General features: G+C 38.6%; 1 protein-coding gene across 2 annotated transcripts; it reads left to right on the plus strand.

Moving 5' to 3' along the window:
* The first annotated feature begins 525 nt into the window (after positions 1-525).
* On the plus strand, positions 526-26,633 carry OGA (O-GlcNAcase). Of its 2 annotated transcripts, XM_019939852.3 has the most exons (16): positions 529-1,351; positions 4,710-4,761; positions 5,219-5,316; positions 6,866-6,996; positions 8,619-8,790; positions 9,976-10,074; positions 11,785-12,069; positions 13,724-13,882; positions 14,725-15,338; positions 15,729-15,903; positions 19,287-19,372; positions 20,318-20,422; positions 21,118-21,203; positions 21,485-21,677; positions 22,896-23,055; positions 24,500-26,633. In XM_019939852.3, exons 1-16 carry the CDS (start codon positions 1,153-1,155, stop codon positions 24,634-24,636), a joined length of 2,751 nt encoding a protein of 916 aa, XP_019795411.1. In that variant the 5' UTR covers positions 529-1,152; the 3' UTR covers positions 24,637-26,633. The 2 variants fall into 2 exon arrangements, with proteins under 2 accessions (XP_073650144.1, XP_019795411.1); XM_073794043.1 differs by lacking the exon at positions 13,724-13,882 and having other exon boundaries at positions 526-1,351.
* Positions 26,634-26,743: the final 110 nt, after the last annotated feature.

Here is a 26,743-nt window from a genome sequence, read left to right on the forward strand (position 1 = left end):
TGAAGCCATGGCCGCTGCCTCTCCCCAAAGGAAGATGAAGTCGGTCCCTCCTCTGAACTCCCACAACACTTGGGTACACCGTGTGGGTATTATGTGTGTACTCGCTAGTCTGCACCACCATGCTGTGAGCTCATAGTGGCCCAAGAGGCCAGTACGGGGCAAGCTCAATAGGTGTCAGCTGAATGAAGGAATGTAGGAATGATTTAATTTTTAAAAGGGGTTAGCGCCAAGCTGGAGGTAGGGGGAAATGTTTCACGGCAGAGGAGTGAGCTGAGCTTCTTGGAGTGTTGTCTTCATAGAACCGAGCCTGGGTCGGGCTGATGTAATGAACCAACCTGTCAGAAGAATCTCAGTAGAAAGTAGGTCAGTTTCTTCCTGTCTCTTTAAGAACTAGAGGCTTGATTTCCGCGCCTGCGCATTGAGAGAGTAAACACCTCTCTTTTTCACCCACCCCCGCCCTATCCACATCCTTATTGCCCCAACCCAGCCTCCTCCCGTTCTCCCCTTCTTCGGGTGGGGTAATGGTCCGTTCCAGGGAGTCTGGCTCGTTCTGGAGGGTGGCGAGCATACAAATGGTACATTTCACTGCCTTCATTACCTTCCGCTTTTCGCGGCTTGTCTGTTCTACTTCCCCCTACCGAATGAAGCTCAATAGGCTGGCCCAAAAGAAGGCGGGGGAGTCGGGTTGAGGGGACCGGTCTGAGCCGGTCTCCGGCGCAGGCGCACTGCGGATAAACAGGAAGCGGGAGGTAGGGGCAGCTGCAGAGGAGATCCAGGAGCTTCGGGAGGAGGCAGCGGGAGTACGAGGATTATCGGAAGGGCAGCAGAAGCTAACTGAGAACGAGAAAAGGAGCCTTGGCCATCTGCCTCCAGGGAACGAGAGGTCGCAGCCTCGCTCTCTGCTTAGGCTTCCGGCTCCCCAGCTAAGGCTGAGGCTGCGGCTGACAAAGGGCTCGCGCTGGTGCCGCCGCCCTTCTCATCCGGGCATTAGGGTCCCTGCGGAGAGGGAGGGGGAAGGGCAGAGGGGGAGGGGAAAGAGCGGAGGGGCGCGCGCTTAAAGCCGAGGCCCTTTCTGGGGCTCTCCGGGCCGGCGGCCCTACGGACGGAGGCCGAGGAAGATCTGCAGAGGTGGCGGCGGCCGGGGGCAGGAGGATGGTGCAGAAGGAGAGCCAGGCGGCGCTGGAGGAGCGGGAGAGCGAGCTCAACTCCAACCCTGCCGCCTCCGCGGGCGCATCGTTGGAGCCGCAGGCAGCTCCAGCCCCTGGAGAAGACAACCCAGCCGGGGCCGGGGGAGCAGCGGTGGCCGGGGCGGCAGGAGGGGCTCGGAGGTTCCTCTGTGGCGTGGTGGAAGGTGAGCGTTGTGGCGCGGGCTGGGCAAGAGCGTCCTCACTCCCTCTCCACCCCAGTAGTAATACGTTCTTTCCTTTTTGCGGGGGCAGGGGGCTCTAAAAGGGGGTTATTCCCTTGGGTCTGAAATTTGACCCTGCTGAAATGAGGGAAGAGGCGAGAGGATGGGCAGGTCTTTTTTCGCGTTCTGAAACGGCGTCGAATTCCCTCCTGGCTATTAACAAGCCTGACCCCACCCGCCTCGGGCTTGGAGCCAGGCATGCTCCAATGGAAGCGGTGTAAGGAGCCTAGTCTTAGACTCTGAGTTTTACGTCTTTGTACCTTGGTATGTTGTTCTCTAGGGTGGTTTGTGTTCAAATGGAGAGAGGTGTGTAGTTTTGTTGTCCCCACCCTTTAGAAAAAAGACTACCCGTACAGGTGTGCTAGTTGTATTCCTGGAGTGAAGAGAAGCACTGTCGTCTTACAGTTTTACAAATTCCTTTTTGGTTAGAATTTTTGTTTGTTCTTGTGTTTTTTGTTTGTACTTGTGTTTTTGTTTGTTTTTTTGCTGGCGAGTCTCGAACCCCCCACCCTTTGAAGATTGATTTGCAGCCTAGAAAATTGCCCTTTGCCAACCACTCTGCCTTGTCTCTGAGGGATGAAGCTTTGACTTTAATAGTATCTGAGATACGGAATTTTAGTGACTGCAGAAGAGGTGTAAAAGTTCCCTTCTCACTTCCTTCCCATTTCCATTTAAAAGGAATGATGGACTTTTTTGGTGGTTGGGGAAAATGACCAGAAGATTGTATCACAGTTCATGAATGTAATGAACAAATGTTCGGCTGTGCATTCTAAGCTAAGCATGAATCAGTTTCATTATTGCTCTTTCCTGGAGTACAGCATGTATTTGAACTTTCTGAAGTATTTTGGCTGACCCAGGGTTTCTTAGCTGTATACTTTATTAGTTCTCCCCTATATGTGGTGTGCATAGGAGTAACACTGTAGAAAATACTGGTCTTTATGGAAAAAACAGAAAGATGTGGAAAAGGAAAGAAGGATTTTCCTCTTGGTTGAGAGCTTTGGTACTCACGGAGTATTCATTTGAAAGATGGGTGGTGGTTATGCTATATTAGATAAAGTTTGATTGTAGGAGAGAACAGACTAATTGGCAGCTACCATAAGGAATGAAACGATTCAGCAAAGTTAACTGTCTTGCAGAATTTTCGGGAAAACAGAATGGAAAACTGCCTGTGTATTTGACTGGAGTCAGTGTTTATGAAAACATGATTGCTTTGTTTGATTTATCCATTGATGTATATATATATAGAGCTAGAATCTGTGCTTTGTTATGTAAGATCTTGGGGTGGAGGGTGGGAAAGGAGTGCTGGGGGATTAGAAATTTTAGAGCTAGACTAAAGTGAATCTAAGGAAACTTGCCTGTCCATTACACCTTCAGTAATTATGGAGAAAAGTTAGTTGTGGTTTAGATCAGTTGGTTTGTTTTTCAGAATAGTATTAAAAGGGAACTAGTTTACTTAGAATTGTCTTATCTGTCATTTTTTCTCCTTCCAATTCCCTAGTATGTTTTCTTGGTGACTGAGCACCTGATATTTTTTTGGTGTTTGTTTTGCTTTTCTTTCCCTCACAAACCTTTGTTGATTTTATTTATTTATTTATTTATTATTTTTGAGGTTAATTTGTGCTTTTATTTGCCAGTATAATTTAACTACAGTGGCCTGCAAACTTTTTTGATCTAAAAAGTACATTTTACATCACAATCCAACAAACGCACACACATATATAATATGTATACATATATAAAAGTGAAACAAAAGTTTTGCTAAAAACATCTACCCTGAGTGTTAATTCTTTTTTTTTTTAAGACTTTTTTTTAAACCAAGTATGAACTGCACTGACACATCATAATCACCAAAGCCCCCAGTTCATTTTAGGTTCAGTTTAATGAAGTGAATAGTGTTGCACGTTCTATGGACAGAACTTTGTTGATTTTAACTCATGTGTAACAGCACTGCTTCCTCTTTGCGGTGGCAATTAACTAAAACCATGAACCTTACTCTGAAAGAGCAAAGTTAGGATTCCTGAAGATTAAAGTGTTAGTCACTTGAAAAAACAAATTTTTTTTCATGTTGAAGCAGCTCTAAAGGAAAGTTTAATGCCTACTACTTAAGAGAAAAATGATAATGCAGAGTGTTGTAGGAAAGCTATAAAGACTTGTGAAATTTACCTAATACTTTAAATCACCTGTAAGAGAGTAACCATTGAATTGTCCAGATTGAAAGTGCCACAGTTTCATGTATTAGTATGTAACGAATTTTTCTTTGGCCTGTCATTGTCTTTGTGGTGCAGAGTAACCATTCTATCTAGAGTGGAGTTTATTACTGTTCAGAAATTTCGGTTTTTGAGTTAGTTTCTTAAACTCTGTGTGTGTGTGTGTATGTAAGGAACATTATGTGTTCAAAACACAATTTGAACCATTTTTATGATACTCCTGGGAGGTTGTCCTTATCTCTTGCAGATGATTAGACTGAGGCAGGTGGAAAATAAAGGTTAGGCAAGCTGTAAGGTGTGATTAGCACAAGCCACAGCTCAAAATACCAGTTTGGTGCTTATACCACTACTTAAGTCATCATTCTGCAGTTCTGTTTCTTGCAGTGTGCATTACTATTGCTTTGCCCCCATCTAGGATACTCTGGAGTGAGTCACGTTCTTGAATTTTCAGTTGTTCATATACATTTGCTCTGGAATTGAGATTGCTTGAGAGTTTCCTGTTTGGGCCAGTTCCAATGTTGAATTTGTTGAGTGTAGTTTAAGGCATTTTTTTGGGTCCCTTTTATAATTTTGGGAACCAAAAAAAAAAAAAGCCATCATAAAATTAGATGAATCAGATTCTTTTCTAATTCTGTCCCTGGTTTTTTCCCTACCTTACTTGTTTTCACCCCTTCCCCCTCTAAAAGTGGTTTAACTCCCCTTCTAGGTAGTAATTGTTATTATTAGCAGTTTGTGGTTACTTTGCTTCCCCTTTCCCCACTGTAAGATTGAGATAATCTTTTTAAAAGTTAGATTTAAATATATTTAGTCTTTTTTGGCAGTGAAAAGAGATGATGTTTAGTTATTTTTAGATGACTTTATCACATAAATAATGTGTTCATGGTAGAAAAATCAGAAAATTTACCTAAGCAAAAAGGGAATTAAAATCACTGTAAAATATCACCCCAAAATACCATAATGTTTTACTAAACATCCTTCAGATCTTTGTATATTGTACATATTTTTTACAAAGTGGTATTGTATGTATTGTAACCTGCTTTTCTCAGTAGATAGTTTATCACATTCTTATAATTTCATTCTTACTTTGGATCTAGGATTTTATGGAAGACCATGGGTTATGGAGCAGAGAAAAGAACTCTTTAGAAGGTAATTTTTTTATTATGTGAAGGAGAGTCTTAATTAACATTTCCTTTTTTTTTTTTTTTTTTTTAACATTTCCTTTTGTTTGAGGAAATACACTGAATAGGCCAGGTGCAGTTTGATGATTTCTCAGTTGCAGAAGTTACTTTACCTTGGTCTTTTTCCTCTTCTTCACCTAAGGCGGTGGTTCTCAAACTTTCCTGGGAAAGCTGGATAGGTTTTGGGCTCATCTGTCTTACTCAGAACTGTTGTATTTTTATTTAAGACTGTTTATAATATGTTGACATTCCTTATAATATTTAATTTTTTACAACTCCACTGGATTACAAAAAAGTTAAAAGCTACTGCCCCAGAATATTAGCTTTTTAAGAGACGGAGCTGCTCCAAGAAAAGGAAAAAAAGTGAGATTTACAGGTTATACATGTTGCCTGTTTATATACATGTAATTTTTTCTCCTCTTAAGGCTCCAGAAATGGGAATTAAATACATATCTGTATGCTCCAAAAGATGACTACAAACATAGGATGTTTTGGCGAGAGATGTATTCAGTGGAGGAAGCTGGTAATCTTTTTCTTTTTAATCCATAAATTCTGAGTACATGAAGAAAACAGCTAAATTTTAAATGTAGTTGTACAAGAATTAAGTATTCCACTTTCACTTTGTAGGTAGTTTTCTTTTATATGGTTACTCTGTGTGTTAGTGCATATTGAAAGAGTAACTCTAACAATGTGTAGCCATGGTGTGATTTACAGGTATGCCAGTCTGACTTCACCTGTTCTGTGGTCACAAATTGTGCTTTTTAACTTCTGCCAGTGGACTAAACAGTGGGCCATTAGACAAAGAGGTGCTGAAGCAGGGCTAGGCCTAGGGCAAGGCAAGTGAGGGGCCTGCCGGCAGTGCAAATTTTAAAGGACTCCAAAAATCAGTAATCAAGTTAAATAATACTTTATTATCCATTTTTTAAACCAGAACTAATGCAAAAAATCCACGAACAAAATACCAAAATTTTAAATAAAGATAGGGTTAGTACTACTGATCCTTTTGCTTCAGGCTCAAGTATGGCTTGGTCTTGACCACTTGATTTCTGTTACTGGTCCTGTCTTTATTTAAAATGAAGAAGGGCCTCACCTTAGTCTGGGCCTATACTGAAGTGAAAAGCCATCCTGAACTATCCTTGTTACATGTGTTCTTATGTCGAGTTAGTTACATAAAGTTCATAAATAAGAGAAGTAAATTAGACAAGTGGTGCTTTTCTTTGGGGACTTGAGTGAATGGGGGAACATTTTCATACCTTGAATTAAATGGTAGCTAACAAGATATCTGGTTACAGAGCCCAGTCAAGGCACTGAAGGCAGAAAGTTTTCTTAAAATATGAAGAGCAATTAAAACTCGATCTAGTGTTGTTGTTTACTACTCTATATAACTTAAGTGTCTTCAACTTGATTATTTTCTTGTGATGCTGGTAATGAAATTTAATATGATCAAAATATAGTCAAATGACTATTTTGAGATACCACTGAAAGTTATTTAAAGATATATCCTGTGGTATGGAATAGTCAATTTACTTAGGAATTATGGAATTATGACATTATGGAATGTCAATTTACTTAGGAAAATTGTCTTTCACATTTTAGAGACTTAAAACTGTGATGAATATTTTTCTTGTAGTTACAAAGATGTCAAGATTGTTAAGGCCATCACTTAACCCGGGTTCTTAAGAACACATTTTTTCTTTTTTTCCAAATTATAAAGTTGCCATATGTAGATGTATTTATTTAGGAATTCCAGTTGTACAGAGACAGCAAAAACAAAAGCATACCTCTGAAATACTATAGGAAATAAAAATGTTTTGTATTCAGTAAGAGAATTGATGCTTAATTCAGTATTTTTGAGAAATGGCAATGCTTTTATTGAGTTCAGGGTGACGTTAAATCTCATCAGGTTTGTGCCATTACGTATTGTCACATTGGACCTGACAATTTTGTAGAACTTAAGGGACTTTTTTTTTTCCTTGACTCATTGAAAATTGGAGAAAATAACCTTCAGTTTGAAGGTGAAGCCTCTTTTAGTTTTTGTGGTGCTTTCTTAAATCATGGACTCTATTCTTTAGAGCAACTTATGACTCTCATCTCTGCTGCACGGGAATATGAGATAGAGTTCATCTATGCTATCTCACCTGGATTGGATATTACCTTTTCTAACCCCAAGGAAGTATCTACATTGAAACGCAAACTGGACCAGGTAATTTCCTTATTTTTTCATTATTTTTCCCTGAATCAGTACATGAAACTAAAAGTTTTCTGAGTTGCTTTTATGATGTAAAAAGGAAACCAAATTCATAGTACTTCTTTGTTTCCGTACAAATTTTTTTACTTTAACTTTTTTGATAAGAGGAATGTTTTCTAAAGTGAGTCAAAAGAGCTTTACTGGAGGTACCATTGCGTCTCAAACTTAAGTTTGCATAAGAACTGCCTTAAAACAGTGCTTAGAAGTGATGCTTAAAAGGGTTCTTATGGGCTCCATTCCCAGAGATTCTTAATATAGACTTGAGGTGGAGACTTACCTCAGATTCCAGGAAATTCTGAGTGGTCCAGAGTCACATTTCCAGAAACTCTGTTGGGTGCCTGACTGAATTTCTGAGTGAGGTTATAGAAATAGGGGTTCACTCAGTTATATGGACAAGAGATGTAATTCAGTTTGGACATGGTTGGCTAGTTTCCCAAAATGAGAAGAAAAACTAGGTAAACGTGTAAGCTGTTGGTGAACCTGATTGGAGTCTAAATTCTACTTAACATAAAAGCTGCACATGTTTTTTGGTAAAGTAAGTGTGCTGATTTTTAAAATATATATATGTTTCTTTTTTCTTTTTTTTTTGGCCATGTGGTATGCGGGATCTTAGTTCCGTACCAGGGATCGAACCCACACCCCCTGCATTGGAAGTGCGGAGTCTTCACCACTGGACCGCTAGGGATGTCCCCTATATATGTTTCTTTAAGCAAAAGTTTATATTGGATTTCCCTGGCGGTCCAATGGTGACAACTCTGTGCTTCCAGTGCACGGGGTGCAGGTTCGATCCCTGGTCAGGGAACTAAGAAATCCCGCATGCCACGCAGTGCGGCCTTTAAAAAAAAAAAAAAAAAAAAAAATATATATATATATATATATATATATATATATATTATTGGTGGCATTAAAATGGCTGGTAAAAAATTTAAAGTAGTTTGGGAGGTTCCTGGCGGTCCAGGGATTAGGACTTGGTGCTTTCATTGCTGGGGCCAGGTTCAGTCTCTTTTCGGGGAACTAAGATCCCACAAGCCGTGTGGTACGGCCAAAAAAAAAAAAAAATTTAAAGTAGTTAAATTTCTGTGAATAAGCTTTTAAAAGGTTATTTACCTATTTGATCATATTGTACTATGTTGGTCTTTCTGATTGATGGCCTAGATTTATGTGCAAATGTGCAAAGAAATTAATTAGCATCAGTGTATCTTGATTGGAACAGGTGACTTGGGTTTGTCATGTCTTAGAGTTTATTTATTGTTCACGGGTTTTTTTTTTTTTTCTGTTTGGTTTTCTATAGTTGGCAGTGAAGGAGGTAGAAGGATAAGCTGCATTATAGAAGCTTTGTTAGACATACTGGCATATTGCATTCAAACCCAAATGAAAAAATGGGTCCCAAAACTGTCTAGCTGTTTAACATAGAAAATATAAAGCCAGTGGCTTGGCATTGAACATTGTACTAAGGAAAATATTTGACTTTTAAGTATAACTATTAAGTATATACTTTAATATTTGAAATCCTGTGTTTTTTACTCTGTAAGATGAGCTGGTAAAGCATCTTATTTTTTTTTTTTTTCTTTTCCTAGGTTTCTCAGTTTGGATGCAGGTCATTTGCCTTGCTTTTTGATGATATTGACCATAATATGTGTGCAGCTGACAAAGAGGTATTCAGTTCTTTTGCCCATGCCCAGGTCTCCATCACAAATGAAATTTATCAGTACCTGGGAGAGCCAGAAACTTTCCTCTTCTGTCCCACAGGTATTGTATATAATAGCTTTATATTTAACTAGTCTTCTTGAAATATATAACTTTCAAAAGACCATGTATGGGCTTTATTGTGTTGTCCCCTCTCCCTTTGGTATATAAAGGTAGGAATTCTTTTTCTAGAAGATATTTCTGCACATCTTAAATTGGAGAGATTTTAGGAATTAATAAATGACAACTGAATAGGCAAAAGATTTTATGGTTTTTTTTGGTACTAGAAGTATATGAACATTACATGTTCAGGATTAGAGGAGGGGATAGTATTATAAAAATGAAAGCTAGAAAAAATCAAATTTACATTGCTTTTAACTTAGTCACTTCTCATATCCTCCTACTTGTTCCTTTTTTCTGCCCTTGCATATCTGTATCCCTTTTCATTCCTCCCACTCCCATCTGGGCTCTTAACTTCCAGTAGTCAGCATAGAAAGCTTAATAATTTTTTCTCCCTTTTTCTTTTTTTCCCCCTCTCATCTCTCCCTGGTTCCTTCCATTGAAAATGTTTTTTCTCTTTTTTTGCCTCTCAAAATTCAGCCTATAGGAAAACTTCCCTAGTTTTGACTTCTTGTTCAGGAAGAGTTAAAAAAGTTCTAAGAAATTTTAGACTGATTTATTTAACTGTGTATATGTCTCTCTTAAGAGTATTGTGAGCCATGAACCTTATCTCAGTGGTCTGATACTATGTGAATACTCAGTGTTTAATAAGATCATACTTGGTAATTACTTAATTCACTGCAAATTATAATCAATTGTAGTTGAGTACTAATAGCCAGGAGCCTAATATTGCATTCTTTCTATTATGATATTATGAATCCAGTCTATTTGGCCTCTTATTGTAACTGAGAAATGTAGGCAATTCAGAATTATGTAGAAAATGCTAAAAATTCTAATTATTTCTTTAGTAAACTTGTATTTCTGGTGACCATAGGACCATAAGGATTGATCTGTCCTAATACTAGAGGAAGAATATCAGATTTTATGATTTGATTCTTTTTTTTTTTTAAGTTGAGTCATAAATGAACTACCCACTTGAGTTTACTTCTTTTGGGACGTAACATGGAGGCCTTTTATCATTTGGATGAAAATAATTTAGAATTGGTAGACATTTTTATCCCTATTCAAAAACTCATGACCATTTCACTCCTGACTGTTTTACTGATTAATTTTTCCCCCTACATTCAGAATATTGTGGCACTTTCTGTTATCCAAATGTGTCTCAGTCTCCTTACTTAAGGACTGTGGGTGAAAAGCTCCTACCTGGAATTGAGGTGTTGTGGACAGGTAAGTCTCAAAAGATTTAGACAGTAAAACTTTTAATTAACTAGGACCTTGGGAGTTGGTTGTTCTGGTTAATTGGATACTTTTATTTATTTTTAAAGTTTATTTTTATTTTTTATTTTTGGCTATGTTGGGTCTTGGTTGCTGCATGCGGGCTTTCTCTAATTGCGGCAAGGGGGGGGCTGCACTTTGTTGCAGTGTGCGGGCTTCTCACGGTGGTTTCTGTTGTTGCGGAGCACAGGCTCTAGGTGCGTGGGCTTCAGTAGTTGTGGCTCTCAGGCTCTAGAGCGCAGGCTCAGTAGTTGTGGCGCATGGGCTTAGTTGCTCTGTGGCATGTGGGATCTTCCCGGATCAGGACTCAAACCTGCTTTGTCAGGTGAATTCTCAACCACTGCGCCACCAGGGAAGCCCCTAATTGGATACTTTTAAAAAGCTGAACCTTGGGCTTCCCTGGTGGCGCAGTGGTTGAGAGTCCGCCTGCCGATGCAGGGGACACGGGTTCGTGCCCCAGTCCGGGAAGATCCCACATGCCGCGGAGCGGCTGGGCCTGTGAGCCATGGCCGCTGAGCCTGCGCATCCGGAGCCTGTGCTCCGCAACAGGAGAGGCCACAACAGTGAGAGGCCCACGTACCGCAAAAAAAAAAAAAAAAAAAGACTCTCATACATGGTTCTTCAAAATATACTGCATATAATTATTTTCCTTTGTTATATTTCATAACAATTTTTCTTTTTAAAATAACACAGCAATATGTCCTTTTACTCAGCTTTATTCCTCTTGCCCTACATTTCCTCAGGTCAGATTCTCAGAAATAGAATTAGTGGTTAAAAGGTAGGAATATTTAAGGTTTGGGTAACTTTCTGCAAAGTGATACATCAGTAAGAAAGAAATTTCCATGTTAACCATTTTTTACCATTATAATATATCCTCAATTAGACAAAGTCTAATTAACCTAAACCCTGGGAGGATTTCTGCCCTTAATTCTTAGAATGAAAGCTAATACAGCTCATCGATTACTAACTGTCAATCCAGCATTACAGCTTTCATTTTATAAAATACAGCATTCTCCTAGTGCTGAGACCAATACCTGTTAGCCCAGATCCCTACAGATCTATTGTTTACCAGTAACTGATACTCAGACTCACTGAAAAATCCTCAAAGATTTTTTTTTTAACATCTGTATTGGAGTATAATTGCTTTACAATGGTGTGTTAGTTTCTGCTTTATAAAACCTCAAAGATATTTTTAATACTAAGTGAAGAATGTGTACTTTGTAAAAGAAAGAGAATTAAAACAAAATGTTCTGGTTAAGGCTCAGCTTTTTTTGTTGTTGTTTTTGTTTAAAAGATTAAAAAATCTTTTTGTTGTTTTTGTTTTAAAAAAATTTCCTCTGAGGATTTATTTATTTATTTAATTTATTAATTTATTAAAACATCTTTATTGGAGTATAATTGTTTTACAATGGTGTGTTAGTTTCTGCTTTATAACAAAGTGAATCAGCTATATGTATACATATATCCCCATATCTCTTCCCTCTCCCTCCCTCCCACCCTCCCTACCCACCCCTCTAGGTGGTCACAAAGCACCGAGGTGATCTCCCCTGTGCTATGCGGCTGCTTCCCGCTAGCTATCTATTTTACGTTTGGTAGTGTATATATGTCCATGCCACTGTCTTGTGTGAGAGTCTTTTAATAAATGGTGGTCATTATTTCTAGGTCCCAAAGTTGTTTCTAAAGAAATTCCAGTAGAGTCCATTGAAGAGGTTTCTAAGATTATTAAGAGAGCTCCAGTAATCTGGGATAACATTCATGCTAATGATTATGATCAGAAGAGACTATTTCTGGGCCCATACAAAGGAAGATCTACAGAACTGATCCCGCGGTTAAAAGGAGTCTTGACTAATCCAAATTGTGAATTTGAAGCCAACTATGTTGCTATCCACACCCTTGCCACCTGGTACAAGTCAAACATGAATGGAGTGAGGAAAGATGTAGTGATGAGTAAGTAGATGACTTAATTCTTGACTTTGGGAGGAGAGTTGGGATTAAGTAGAACCATTGGCAAGTATGCATTCTTTTGTCATCAAGATTTAAGAGGATTTTTTTAAGGTGTTGTTTAGTCCTGTGAATGAGTTGTATATGATAGAAAAAGGGCTGCTTGGACTGCCTTTGCACAAGTTACTTAATAACTTCTTGGCCTCAGTTCTTTGTTTTTAAAATGTGTCTTAGCCTTTCAAGTCTGAGTAACTAGACAAGGTAGTCTTTTAGTGTTCCTGTTATCCCTTGAATAATTCTGATTGAATTTGTGTTTTCAGGTGATTTTATTAAATGGTGTATTTTAGATGGCTAAATATTCTCTGAGTTACTTAATATATAATTTAAGTTCAGCTTACATTTATGAGACATTTTCTCATTTTAGACATTGGCTTACTGATTTTTATTTATGAAAAATTCCTAATTGAGTTCCAAGTAGGAGAATGCTGACTAGTTGTTTATTCACTAACATTTAAACACCTATTTATCAGACACGAAGGATGCAAAGACTAAAATAGTCCCTACTTTGAAAGAATTTAGTCTGGTGTTAGATAAAGCAGATAGGCAACTGTACTATAGAATGATAAGTGCTGAGATAATTATCTACAGAGTGCTAGGGGGAACACAGGAGGCAGTGATAACTTCTGCTAAGCGAAAGTGCTGGTAAATGATTTCATAGAGGAGGAGTTACTTACACTGGGTCGAAGTATGAGTAAAGTCTGCAGGGCATTAAAGGGTTGGTGGGCTAGAGATGAAAATACTAGACTCTGAAAATTTCAAGTTACCTGAATTTTGGCCCATTGCGGGGTATTGAAATGTCACATTATGGTGCTTAGTGGTATGTAGTTGAAAGTTGTGTTCTGTTTCTCAGTTCTGTACCCCTACTTCCAGTTCTGTTTATTGAATTAATGCTTCCCTTCAAGACTCAGTCATTGTCACCCCCTCTCCCCAGTAAAAAACACAGAGTTAGGGATATAATCTCAGTCCTCTCTGTATACATGGCTGTTAGTATCTACCTCTTTTAAGGCAGAGCATGAAGCATGTTAACGACTAGTGGACATTAGCCAGACTGGCCCGTGTGCAGGGGAATAAGAAGGAAAGCTAAGAATAGTGGGATTTGAATACCAAGCCAAAGAGAGTTCAGACTTAATTTTTTCTACCGCTATCCTGGTTCTTTTATATGCTTATTATCTGTGCTCATATGTGGGCTCTCTATCAATTTTCTCTTCTCCCCTCAATGCATTTATTAATGTGCCCATTATTTTTTCATAATTATTTGCCTTTTTAAGTTATAAACCCCTGAAGGGTAGGGAATCTTCTTTATGGGAAGTATAGTGCCTTTAACCTTGCATTCCCAATAATTGATAATAAGTGGACATTTATGACTGCCTTGTCCAGTGATTCTAAAGTTAATGTTTAATATTTCAATTGGAATTTTACATTTAGCAATGCATTTAGATGACTATTCTGGGTGAAGTGGTTCAGTGAAGGGTCTTGGTTGTGTTTGCATATTATGCTTAAGGTTTGTTCTTGTTCCAGTTCTTTGCTTCTCTGGGTTTACTGTAACAATTAGTGTTTTGTAATGAAAACTGTTTTTGTGCTCTTTCTCTCTTTTTTGCAGCTGATAGTGAAGACAGTACTGTGTCGATCCAGATAAAGTTAGAAAATGAAGGCAGTGATGAAGATATAGAAACTGATGTACTCTATAGTCCACAGATGGCTCTAAAGTTAGCTTTAACAGAATGGTTGCAGGAGTTTGGCGTACCTCATCAGTACAGCAGTGAGTTTGGCCTTTCTTTGTAAGGGGGTTGGATCACATTGTTTGCGACATAAAGTAAAGGACATTTGTAATGTGTCTTCTTATAGGCCTGCCAAGCAAAATGAAATTTAGGAATCTAGAGGATAAGGTTTTTTTAATTTTACTTTTGGTCTTAAATAGCTTTTATTTTGATGGAATGCTAATTTGTTTTTTAATATATATATATATATAAATTTATTTTATTTATTTATTTTTGGCTGTGTTGGGTTTCTGTTGCTGCGCGTGGGCTTCCTCTAGTTGTGGTGAGCGGGGGCTACTCTTCGTTGCAGTGCGCGGGCTTCTCATTGCGGTGGCTTCTCTTGTCGCGGAGCACGGGCTCTAGGCGCGTGGGCTTCAGTAGTTGTGGCACGCGGGCTCAGTAGTTGTGGCTCACGGGCTCTAGAGCGCAGGCTCAGTAGTTGTGGCGCACGGGCTTTAGCTGCTCCGCAGCATGTGGGATCTTCCCGGACCAGGGATCGGACCCGTGTCCCCTGCATTGGCAGGCGGATTCTCAACCACTGCGCCATTAGGGAAGCCTGCTAATTTGTTTTTAAAATATCTTTTTTTGAAGTAGTTTTTAAATACAGAGCTTCAAAAGAGAAGAAAGTAATAGGTGTTGGCATGTTTATGATCTGTGTTTCCCCTCCTCTCTTCCCTTCCCCACCTCCCAGTGGTTTAGAGAAATTGTACTTTCTTGGGGCTCAAATTATTTGGAATCTCAAATTGAGGCTCTTAGTTAGAGATATGGTAAGAAGAAAACATTTCTCTAGATCTAATTTGTTCTGTTTCTAATTCTGATTATCTCTGGCAATTTGTTTTTATAGGTAGGCAAGTTGCACACAGTGGGGCTAAAGCAAATGTAGTAGATGGGACTCCTCTAGTTGCAGCACCCTCTTTAAATGCCACAACTGTAGTTACAACCGTTTACCAGGAGCCCATTATGAGCCAGGGAGCAGCCTTGAGTGGTGAGCCTACAGCTCTGACCAAGGAAGAAGAAAAGAAACAGCCAGATGAGGAACCCATGGACATGGTAGTGGAAAAACAGGAAGAGACAGACCACAAGAATGACAATCAAATACTAACTGAAATTGTTGAAGCTAAAATGGCAGAGGAATTGAAACCAATGGACACTGATAAAGAGAGCATAGCTGAATCAAAATCTCCAGAGATGTCTATGCAGGAAGATTGCATTAGTGATATTGCCCCGATGCAGACTGATGAACAGACAAACAAGGAGCAGTTTGTGCCTGGTCCAAATGAGAAGCCTTTGTACACTGCAGAACCAGTAACTCTGGAGGATTTGCAGTTACTTGCTGACCTATTCTACCTTCCTTATGAGCATGGACCCAAAGGAGCACAGATGTTACGGGAGTTCCAGTGGCTTCGAGCAAATAGCAGTGTTGTCAGTGTCAATTGTAAAGGAAAAGACTCTGAAAAAGTGAGTATGCTTAATTTACCTGTTTCTCTGGCCTGGATGGTCCCCATGCTGTTGATACAGGGGAGGTCTTAAATGAGAATTGACCACATCTTAGAATGTGTTCTGTAAAGTAGGTACGGACTCTGCTGAATCTGATATATACAGTTTCTTAGTTTGACCTTATAGTAGCTAAGAATGAAGGAAAGTCAAAATTGATTATATTAGGAATATTTGTCAGTTTGGGGAGACAAACTTTTATTGTTTGTCTTTAAAAGTTTAAGCCCATTGATTCTTTAATGTTTAGTATAAATTTGCAGGTACCTGATAACATAAACAGCTTAGTTTATAAACTGTGTTTTAGATTGTTGTTAAACTTTCAATTTTTTGAGTGTTTTTACTGATCCTCAATAGATTGAAGAATGGCGGTCGCGGGCAGCCAAGTTTGAAGAGATGTGCGGACTAGTGATGGGCATGTTCACTCGGCTCTCCAATTGTGCCAACAGGACAATCCTTTATGACATGTACTCCTATGTTTGGGATATCAAGAGTATAATGTCTATGGTGAAGTCTTTTGTACAGTGGTTAGGTAGGTATTCCAGGAGTAATCTCTTCTCCTCAGATACATTGTCCCTTAAAAAAAAAAAGACATTATCCCACAGGGAGAAAAACATATAGGGAGTTTAAATTCTTTGCCTAGATTTCAAAGGTGTACCCATTGTTACAGACTTGAGGTGCAAGCCTCAGTAAATATACCAAGCACGTTAATTTTTCTCCCTTGGGCTAATTCAGCATAAATATCTTGAAAATGTGTTAGAAAGTACTGACTTTAACTTGCTCTGACTGAATGCTTCCTGGATGGAACCATGTATACCACTTTTATCTGATTTGGAGATGAGACACTATGAATTGTGACTCTGTAAGCTCTCTGCTGCTTGCTGTGTCTTGATGACATCAATGCTGTGTTTAACAGAACAATTGCCGAAATGACCTAAGGGGGCCTGGAAAGAGGAAGCCATCCTCCCAGCCCTGTGCGCATGCGAGCTTTAGTGGTAGGCTATTCTGGTGCTACTTGGTATTATTTCACAGAGCTTTTTCTTTATGTCTCTACCAAGTAATTGGTTTTAGCAGGGGATAAAAATTGCAATGCCCTGAAAACTCTGCTTCATTAAATGGACTTCTCTTTGGAAAACAGTGATTTTTTTTTTTTTTTTTTTTTTAATTTTCAAACTTGGTAAAAAGCACCAGCATGGCCAAGTTTCTCCAGGGATCTCATTTCATTTCCAGGTTTTCAATCCAGCTATAAGGAATATCTAATGGACTTATGCATAGCACACAGCAGGCAGCAAGGCTAACTGACATGTCATAGTTTTCATAGTAGTCACAAATACTATGATGGGTTACATACTCTTGGCTGTGAAATAGAAGTGTGAAACACGGTGAGCTTAGAGTAACTCAGGAGTAGTAGCAAAGAGATTTCTCACTTTCTGCATATATACTTTTGGACTCTTAAATATAAAAAGAAATTTTTCCTGTGATACAACTAATTAGCAGCTAAAAATAGAGTCTCTCATTGTTAATTTGAAAGTAGAGGGAATTCCCTGACTGTCCAGTGGTTAGGATTCCACGCTTCCATTGCAGGGGGCATGGGCTCGATCTCTAGTCCGGGCACTACCCGCAAGCCATGAGGCACGGCCAAAAATAAAAAATGAATAAATGAATTGGGGAAAAAGAAAATAGAGAATTTTGGGTTCCTGTATATGTAGCACAACAGGTAAAAGAGAATTTTGACCTCCTCCTGTTAAAAGGCTCCAAGATACCTCTTCTCTATGATACACGTCTGCCCTTAGGCTTAGGAAAAACCTCTGTATTAATTGTTGGATGATGGCATTTGCCTTCCAGGCTTTTGGCCAAGAGGATAAAATTAACCCTTATAGGGATTGAAGTTCTTAAGTTTCGAACCTGTAATCCGGATTATTAAGTTTGAGAAAGTGTTGCTTAAAACATTTGATACTCAGCTTTTAATTCAAGAATTACTAAAGATTCTTGATTATATACAGTATTGCTGCTTTTTCCTCTCAGGCTTTACCTCTGTACTGTGCAGTTATGGGGGCAGCTTTCCCAGATTGTATATAGCTGTTGTACAGTCTCAAGGTCAGAGCGTCTTAGAAGCTTTAAATAATCATCTAGGCATCCACATAGCTTTACAACAGCTCACGACAAAGAGAGTATTTTCATGGTTCTACAGTAATTTCAGGGAGTTACTGATTAGTACCCTTTCTTTTCCTCTAGTCTCCAGTCCAGCTGGCATTCAGTCCTTTAAAGAATGTGGCTATGCAGTACTTTTGATTACTAACGACTTCTATTATCTTCTTCCCCATTGTGTACAGATGGGAGAATCCTCAGCACAAGTTCTACTACTATTGGATGGACAGCGGCAGATGTTCACAGCGCGTCATGATTAATTAGTTTAACTTAAAAGGTTCTGTGAGGTAGCTCAGGTAGATTTAAGGGCAGTAGGCATGAACTGAAGTCACGTTTGCGCAGCGACTGAGGCATTAACCATGTTTTCATTTATACAGCTCTTCGTACATGCAGCTTTTTATTGTAATAGTTGGAAGTGCTAGTTATGTTGTAGTCTCAAAGTGGGGGGTAGGGGAAATTGGCTCATCTTAAAGTTTGAGACGTGTAGTTTTTTCCTGCAGTGTAAGTTTACACTGAGCTATGGAATGGGGCAGGTTCTCTTCATAACCTAAATTTTGACCCCCTATTTCATATTTATTTTACAAATATTACATTATATATATATATTTTTAAGTACCCCTACCCCTGAAAAATGACAACCCTGGATATAATCTCTTAATGGGCCTGAATTGTCAACAAAAAAATTGGTTTGCTTTGGGACTGTCTGACTAGCACACTGTGTATTGTACTGATGAGACTGTTAACTTGAACAGGAGGTAGAATGCTGTCTTCAATTGGAAAAGAACTATATTGCGCTGCTTTATCTTGTCAGAAGACTAGGCAGGTGATTTTGATTTGGCCTCCAAATTATCTTTTAATTATCTTATTAGCTTCCTTTATTGCCTATGGAAGGCAATTATAATTGCTTTTAATTATCTCTTATTATTAGCTTCCTTTATTGCCTGTGGAGTTGGTTAAGTGGTGACCTTAAATGCTGACTTTTGGGCCTCAAAGCTTGCCACTCCATGTGTGAGCTAAGTGCACTGCAAAGATGATAGTGGTTGATCAGAGGAGCCAGATACTGTCATACTTTCAAGGAAAGTACGTTTTAGCTGTGGACAAATTAGGAGCATCAATTGGCTCTCCTTAGTTCTCAGAATCTGTCAGACTGATACTGTTACTAGCCAAGTCTGAATTTGGATTGTCCTTGTCAGAAAAAAAAGAAAAAGTACTCATTGTGTTTCATTGTCAACTTACTGAATAATTTCTTTTACTTATTCTGCTGACCTTAGTTTTCTGACAAGATTAACCCCTTTTCCCCCCTTTTTCCCTTCCCTGTACCCTTCCTCAAAATGTAAAATGTGACTTCAGACAAGTTTAATTCCTTCATGGGCTGTGATAATAAAATGTCTCATCAATCTCACTTCACTTAACTTTAAAGTTACTGTAATTTTGCTACAGAGCAAGCAGCTGCCTTGATTTTTACAGCTGTACCTAGGGAATATATAAGTGTGACCCAGACAAACTTGACACTTTTTCCTTCCAATAATTTAAGAAAGGGTAGAACTCTTTCACTAGAAGAATGATTATTCATTGATCAGAGGAAGGAACATCAGTATTGAAATTCCATTACAAATTAAAAAAAATTATTATCACAGCCTTGTCCTGAAACCCTGGATTATTGTTAGAGAGCTGTTTCCACAAAGTGTTTGTTAGTTTGTTGGACGTTTGAGACCCCAGGAAATCCCCTTTCTCGTAACGTTCTCCGCTTGGATCTGATCTCAACAGGGTGTCGTAGTCATTCTTCAGCACAGTTCTTAATTGGAGACCAAGAACCCTGGGCCTTTAGAGGTGGTCTAGCAGGAGAGTTCCAGGTATCAATATGAATTCACAACTGAATTGACGTTTTCTTTGTCTTATGAGAAACCTTATGTTGCGCATCAGATGGCTGGAAGGATTGGTCTGCCGAAGGCTTTCTAGTCCCAAATTCAATTAGTTACATAGCTGGATTTTAAATCAAATTTTCCTCCTCTTTCGCAGTAATTTCTGAAGGAGATGCTGCCAATTCCCCCCCGCGCCTGCGAAGCGCAGCGGCTCTAGGTATACACTTCACATTGTTTCTTTGCAGGTCGCACAGCATTTTAATCTGCGCCCGCAATGCACAATGCGCGCATGCTTGTCTGCCAGTGGAAACTCCATGAGCAAAAAGGATGAATGATTATGCAAATGAACAGTGAAAGGGCTTTTGGATATTTTCCCAATTATTTTATAAGTAATACTTGAAAGAACAGTCCAGGAATGAAAATTTGAACAAAATATGAAGTTTATTTGGTTTCGGAATTTGTTCATGGACTTTCAGGTGCTCTACTTTTCTCCCCCCAACAGGTGCTCTGCTGCGCACAGCAAACTGAAGCGCATTGCTTTGGGGATAAAGCGTCTCCTGGACAGATAACCCTCTTCAGACCAAACCTCTCCTCCTGACAGTCTGTTCTGCCATCTTTTAGTGAGAGATGGTCTATATAAGATTGGTTTAAAAGATAGATTTGTCATAATTGGAATAGAATTTTTTTTTTACTGTATATTTAAATCCCCAGTAGTATGTCACTAAAGCTATGTAACTCAGTTTGGGTAATTTCTATTCAGAAGCACTCCCCTCCCCCAGCAAAGAGGTGTTTTTATTAGTAAAGCATAGCACACCCCTCTTCTTTAGGTCTGCCTGCAGTAGCCAGTTAATGTTAAGTTGGTAATCTGCAGTGCACACTCATTAAAAGTAAATATCTTCCCAACACTGATCATCTCCCTTTTTTTTCTTCCCACAGCGTTTGCTGCCAATTGATGGGGCAAATGACCTCTTTTTTCAACCACCCCCACTGACTCCGACCTCCAAAGTTTATACTATCAGACCATACTTTCCTAAAGATGAGGTAATCATCTACCTGTCAACTTGGTGTATGGTTATGGTGAACACTTAATCCTTTCCTTTGAACTCCCTGGTTAAAAGAATCAGTTTTGTGTCTTAAAACTTTAGATGGAGAAAGTTTAACTAAAACATTGAACATGGGATGTTTAAAGAAGAGCTGAAGGAGTTTAGACTCAACATCTCGTGTCAGTTCTTTAAAAAAAACAAAAAACAGATGAAATGTATTCACAGTTGGAATTACTGAACGATGTCTGAATGATCAGTTGTTCTCAGCTGATTCTCTCCTATATATTTTCTGCAGTTTTCAGTTGTGAAGTGCTTACAGGCTGCTTGATAATCAGCTATAGAAATAAAAAGCATGCCTGCTTAAAGACAATAACATGTTTTAAACATTTGGGATGTATAGAAAACTGAGAGAGACTCAGCCTCATAGTTTGCTGGATTTTGAATCTACTACTTACTGTCTAAAACTATCCCCTGCAAAGCAATTCTCACTGTTTACTATAACCATGCTGTTTTCTACTAGCTTTACAAATATGACTCAATAAATCTCTATTTAACAAAGCAGAGGTGATATTTATGACAAGCCAAACGTTTTGTTACTCCCTCTTCTAGAAGTCCATTCTGACTTATGAGTCATATTGTTAAATTCTGTTGCCATTTTTCTTGATGTGTTGCTTAACTAGATTATATTTTCAGGCTTCCGTGTACAAGATTTGCAGAGAAATGTATGACGATGGAGTCGGTTTACCTTTTCAAAGTCAGCCTGACCTTATTGGAGACAAGTATGTGATGAAGTATTCTGATTTGTTGGATTTGGGAGTAGACATTTCATAGCCAGGTTTATCAGGTTGAGGGGAGGTGCTGACTGGAAATAGAGTTTTTTAGAAGTCCTACTTTAGTTGTAATAAAATCTGAGCATTAATATGTGTATATTTTCAGTTTGTATTTACATCGAATGTAGTTTCCACGCATTGTCATTCGAGTATATTGGGCGTTACATCACTGAATTCTAATGTTTTGTGTTAGTAACTTAACTCACTCTGGTCTCTTTTCTTGTGAGCAGGTTAGTAGGAGGGCTGCTTTCCCTCAGCCTGGATTACTGTTTTGTCCTAGAAGATGAAGATGGCATATGTGGTTATGCCCTGGGCACTGTAGATGTGACCCCCTTCATTAAAAAATGTAAAATTTCCTGGATTCCCTTCATGCAGGAGAAGTATACCAAACCAAATGGTGACAAAGAACTCTCTGAGGCTGAGGTAATACACAGATTTAGAATTATACAATGGTAGTTTTTTAGAAAATAAAATACTTATTAAAAAAGCAAGCAGATATATCTTAAAATCCCAGTGCTTACTAAATTTCTTACAGAGAAGAATCCTTAGGGCTTATTCTTATTAGCATGGTATTTTCCACTGTTCTCTACGGTTTTTGATTTGGAAGCGTTGTTGTAATACTTTCTCAAGTAAAAGCACAACATAGACAATTAAAGAACCTTCTTTCTCCCTCCCTTTCTGTTTTGAAGCACCAAACTTAAGGATGTTATGGTCTCTTCTTTGGGTACTCAGGGCAAGTTTAGGTAATTAAAAATCTCTCATTTGTGTGCTAATGAAGCTAACTTACTTTCTCAATAATGCATTTCTCATGGTAATTAAAAACTAATAGGAATGAACTTTAAAAATAGTTTCTTCTTGAGGATAATTTTTATTTTCAATGAATACTTTTAGAGAATATACTTGGACTCGTATTTGTGACATTGTCTCTATGTAATAGGAGGCTGGGTTGGAGTAGGCTCCCTTACTTGGGATTTCATCGACATGACTGCAGCATGCTAGTGATTGAGCTGTTGATGTGTTGCTTTTCCATATGTGACAGTTCTCAGCATAGGAACCTATGAAGAAAAACCAGTGTGTCTCTTATAAACCTTTTTGTAAAAATTGTGGTAAAGCATACATAACATAAAATTTACTGTTTTAACCATATTTTTTTAGTGTACAGTTCAGTAGTGTTAAATACATTCACATTTTTGTGCAATACAAACTTTTAAAAAATTGTTTTATTTTGAATTATTTATTTTTTACTTAGAATAATTTTAGATGTACAGAAGTTACAAAGATAATACAGAGTTCCAGTATACCCTTCACCCATTTTCTACATTTGTCCTAAGTCTGAGAAACCAACTTTGGTACATTGCTATAAACTCCTCACCTTACTTACCAGTTTTTCCACTAATGTCCTTTATCTGTTCCAGGATCCAATCCAGTATACCACATTACATTTAAACAAACTTTTAAAAAAATAAAAACGCTTCAGCTAGAATTATAAGCTAATTAATTCTGCATGTGGTAATTTTATAATTACCAGAAGAGTTATTGAATATTGCTTTCCTTTTCCTGTTACTGAGTTCTGTAGTTGGGATATATGGATTCATAATGAGTAGCTACTGAAAGTCAAGAGATTCTTCCTAAATTTTACAGAAAATTATGTTGAGTTTCCATGAAGAGCAGGAAGTGTTGCCAGAAACTTTCCTTGCCAACTTCCCTTCTCTGATAAAGATGGATATTCACAAAAAAGTAACTGATCCAAGTGTAGCCAAAAGCATGATGGCTTGCCTCCTGTCTTCACTGAAGGCTAATGGTGAGTACATATTTGTAGAGTTGCTGGTATTTGGGTTATGTGGGGACAGGACTCTATTTTAGGATAAAAAGAAAGAAGTGAATTTACATTCCCTTCTCCACCATTTATGGTTTTGCTTCTGAATTATTAGTGCTGCAAGAATTGGATGTGTATTAATCATTGAAAAATACTGCTCTTTTACACTATGAATGCTTATTTTTGAGCCCCAATTAAATGAGAAGTGTACGTTTATTTTGCTAGGAAACTTATAAAAAATGATAGTTGAAAATTAAACGAACCTCGGGAAGACTTCATTTAGGAATGCAGAGTTGCTGATGTTTTTTGAGTTTGTTACTTAAACCTTCAAAAATACTTTGCTGTACCTTAGTGGTATGAAAACTTTTTCTGTAAAGGGCCAGATATTGAGTATTCTAGGCTTTAAAAAGGCAACATACAGTGTTCCATTGCATGTTTTTTGTTTGTTTGTTTTGCGGTACGTGGGCCTCTCACTGTTGTGGCCTCTCCCGTTGCGGAGCACAGGCTCCGGACGCACAGGCTCAGTGGCCATGGCTCACACGGGCCTAGCCGCTCTGCGGCATGTGGGATCTTCCCGGACCGGGGCACGAACCCGTGTCCCCTGCATCGGCAGGCAGACTCTCAACCACTGCGCCACCAGGGAAGCCTTGCATGTTCTTTTTTTAAACAACCTTTTAAAGTTGTAAAAAAAACAAAAACAACTTTTTAGCCTTTGGCAATACAAAAATGGGCAGCTTGTTGTGCACTAATTAGAGGGTTCTTGATGTGTGAGGATGCACTTTTGTTGCATCTTTATATCATTTGATTCAGTGGTGTCCCCTTTGTGGGATAATTTAAACAGCTCTGTTCGATGAAAGTATAATTCTCACTGTTGTGCTTGGAACTGAATCATGCAGGTGTATGAGGCATGTCTTTAACATATAAAACACATTCTGGTTGTATTGGCTTGCGACATAGGCTGGAATAGTCTCTGCCCTGTGGGTCCCTCAAAGATACTTTACATAAATATATTATAACATTCAACAGAGGTATCCTTTGCCTTGAGGTTTCTTACAACCTCTGTGCCAAAAGATTTTCTTTCTGGGGAAGAGTGTTACCATGCAAAAAAAAAATTTTTGAAGTATATTTGACAATTAAGAATTGTATATATTTAAGGTGTACAATTTGATGACTTGAAATACATTGTGAAATAATCACCATATTAAAGCTAGTTAACATATCCATCACTTTAAGGTAGTTATCACTGCAGTATTGATGAATATAAGTATTGACTTTTGATATAAATTTTAAAAAGTATGAAATTTAGAGGCTGGTATAGATAAGCCAGTACTATGATCTTTTTGAAATATATTAGAGATTAATTACAATTCATATTCATAATTCTACGAATTAAGTGACATTTATATTTTGATTTTTTTTTCCCCCCTAGGCTCTCGAGGGGCTTTCTGTGAAGTGAGACCTGATGATAAAAGAATTTTGGAATTTTACAGCAAGTTAGGCTGTTTTGAAATTGCAAAAATGGAAGGATTTCCAAAGGATGTGGTTATACTTGGTCGGAGCCTGTGACGTTTGTTGGCACTATGAACTGTTGGGAAGTCTCTTCACTTCACCTGGTGGGTGGTGGTTGGGGTCTTCATACAGCTCAGCCTCTGGAGCGGCAACAGATCGGCTAATTCAGATTGGAAACAAAGAGGACTATGTAAAACTCACTCATCATGCTTAGAGACTACTCGCTGGTTGGAAAAAGATAGTATTGCTGTAAATCCTGTATGAAAGATGTGGGCCTCCTTATTGGGTCTTGTGTTAGGTGCTGAGACCTCTTACGTGGGCTTATAGGGAGGGGGTCTTCAATAAATGTAGTCAGCACTGTTTTCTGCATCCAGTGTGGTTGCATTTCTTACCTAAGAGTAATCAAAATCATTTGTCATCCTCCTTGGCTTATTAAATGAAATGTACCTCATTCTTTGGGGACATGGCAAAGATGAGAAAGATTTGGTTTCAGAGGCTTCAGGGTGGAGAGTCTGAGTGGGATGGTTATGGCATAGTTTAAGCTGAATAAATGATTTCAATTTGGGCGGTTTTTCTGCTTTTTGTAAAGCCTTGGCCAGTTGTCTCGTGACCATTATTGGTTCAGGCATATTGTGCTTTGTAGGGACAAATGTGCAGTTGTTTGTGGCAAAAGCCTAAAAGTGACAAACTTGTAAATTATTTTGTATATAAACTAAACTAGCTGTAACCTGACTATCCTTTGTGTTTACTGTTTTTGTAATTTTCCTTTTGAAAATGAAAGGGTGTGATTCAAGATGGCACTTTGAATATGTAAATCAGTGGAAAGTGTATTTTCTTTACTTTTGTCTTTGTTTTTTTAGAAGTTTTATTATTTTCGAAGTGCCTCCCACCTAGGGCTAGGCCATGACCACTTTGGGTACCAGAGTCTAACTTCATGGGACTCAGTCTGTTGCAAAGTGCCGTCACTTCTGGAAATTAACCTCAATTCAGGTCAGCATGTGAAATGTTAGTTTTGACTTCTGGCAAGTAGGGTTCAGGGACTGATTGATCCCATTTGCGCACAGGTCAGTTGTCCTTTAATTTCAAGACCTGTTACTACTGGTTTTATTAAATCAGAGTCTTTAGTTCTTGCATGTTTATATCAAATTTAAAAGAATGAGCACACTTTAACCAATGACTTACGGTTACCCTTTTCTCTTTCCTTTAACCACAGGTTCTGAAAGCTTTCAAGTATTTTAATTTAGATTTGGTGTGTTTAAGGGTTCTGAGCATGAGGCTAGCAGGTAATCTCTGCAGGATTCATTTTTTTAATCATGGCTGGCTGGCTTCTCCATAGATGGTTAACAGTATTTTGTTATCTTGCTTCCCTGCAGTTTTGTATCAGCAGTTTAACTTTGAGCTGAGAGCGGGGAGGGTCAAGGAGAAGGAAATTTAAAACATATTTTCTTTCATAGATTTCCATCGGTGTGGGCTTTGAAAAGAGAGTCTTGTAAAGCATTGTACTTAGTGACTTTCAACCAAAGCCTGTGAGTGTGAATGGGTGAGATGAACAAAGGAGGCCTCTTCACATTCAGGGTTAGAAACCTGCAATTGATAGCAGGATATGTAAGGTATGTTGGACGAGGGGAGCCAAGTTTGCGTTTTCAAGGGCTGAGATGAAGGGAAGATCGCTACAAGATACTGTTTAAAACGGCTTAATGTCATTTGGTTTTTAAGTACATTTTGTACACTAGTGGACAGTTCTAGCATTTTATCTGGAGGATTCATTCCATGGTCGTCATCCTGTGGAATCAGGATTTTTAGCAAGTTTGCTGCAGCTTTATCTTGGCTTTTAATAAGTTTGGCTGGTGTTCTGGTCACAGAGCTAACTATGAAACATGTCCACGCCGCTAGGATTGTTCAGTGCTATGCTATCTATCTTCTGTTGTTACGACTATTTATTACGGTTGGGTGGTATTCCATTGATTGTTTAGATCACAGCTCAGTTCCTGTAGAAAACGAACTGTAAAACCATCTGAAGACCATACAAGAGGCAAAATAAAACTTGAAGTGAATGTGTGTGGTCGTGTACTGTGTAAACCTCCTTCCTGTTTCTGCCTCTTACCTTTTCTCCTGCCCTTGCATTCCCGAGCAAGTGTTCCTCCTTTCCACAGCTGTTCCAAGT

The sequence above is a fragment of the Tursiops truncatus genome, chromosome 16 (assembly GCF_011762595.2).
Source record: "Tursiops truncatus isolate mTurTru1 chromosome 16, mTurTru1.mat.Y, whole genome shotgun sequence".
Classification (NCBI taxonomy): Eukaryota; Metazoa; Chordata; class Mammalia; order Artiodactyla; family Delphinidae; genus Tursiops; species Tursiops truncatus.

Bases quoted from the DNA above. Each gene is read 5' to 3' on its own strand.
- OGA (XM_019939852.3), top strand. From the start codon at position 1,153: ATGGTGCAGAAGGAGAGCCAGGCGGCGCTGGAGGAGCGGGAGAGCGAG. The intron at 15,339-15,728 runs GTGAGTATGCTT...GATCCTCAATAG, and splicing joins AAGGAAAAGACTCTGAAAAA to ATTGAAGAATGGCGGTCGCG. The intron at 15,904-19,286 runs GTAGGTATTCCA...TGATCTCAACAG, and splicing joins GTCTTTTGTACAGTGGTTAG to GGTGTCGTAGTCATTCTTCA.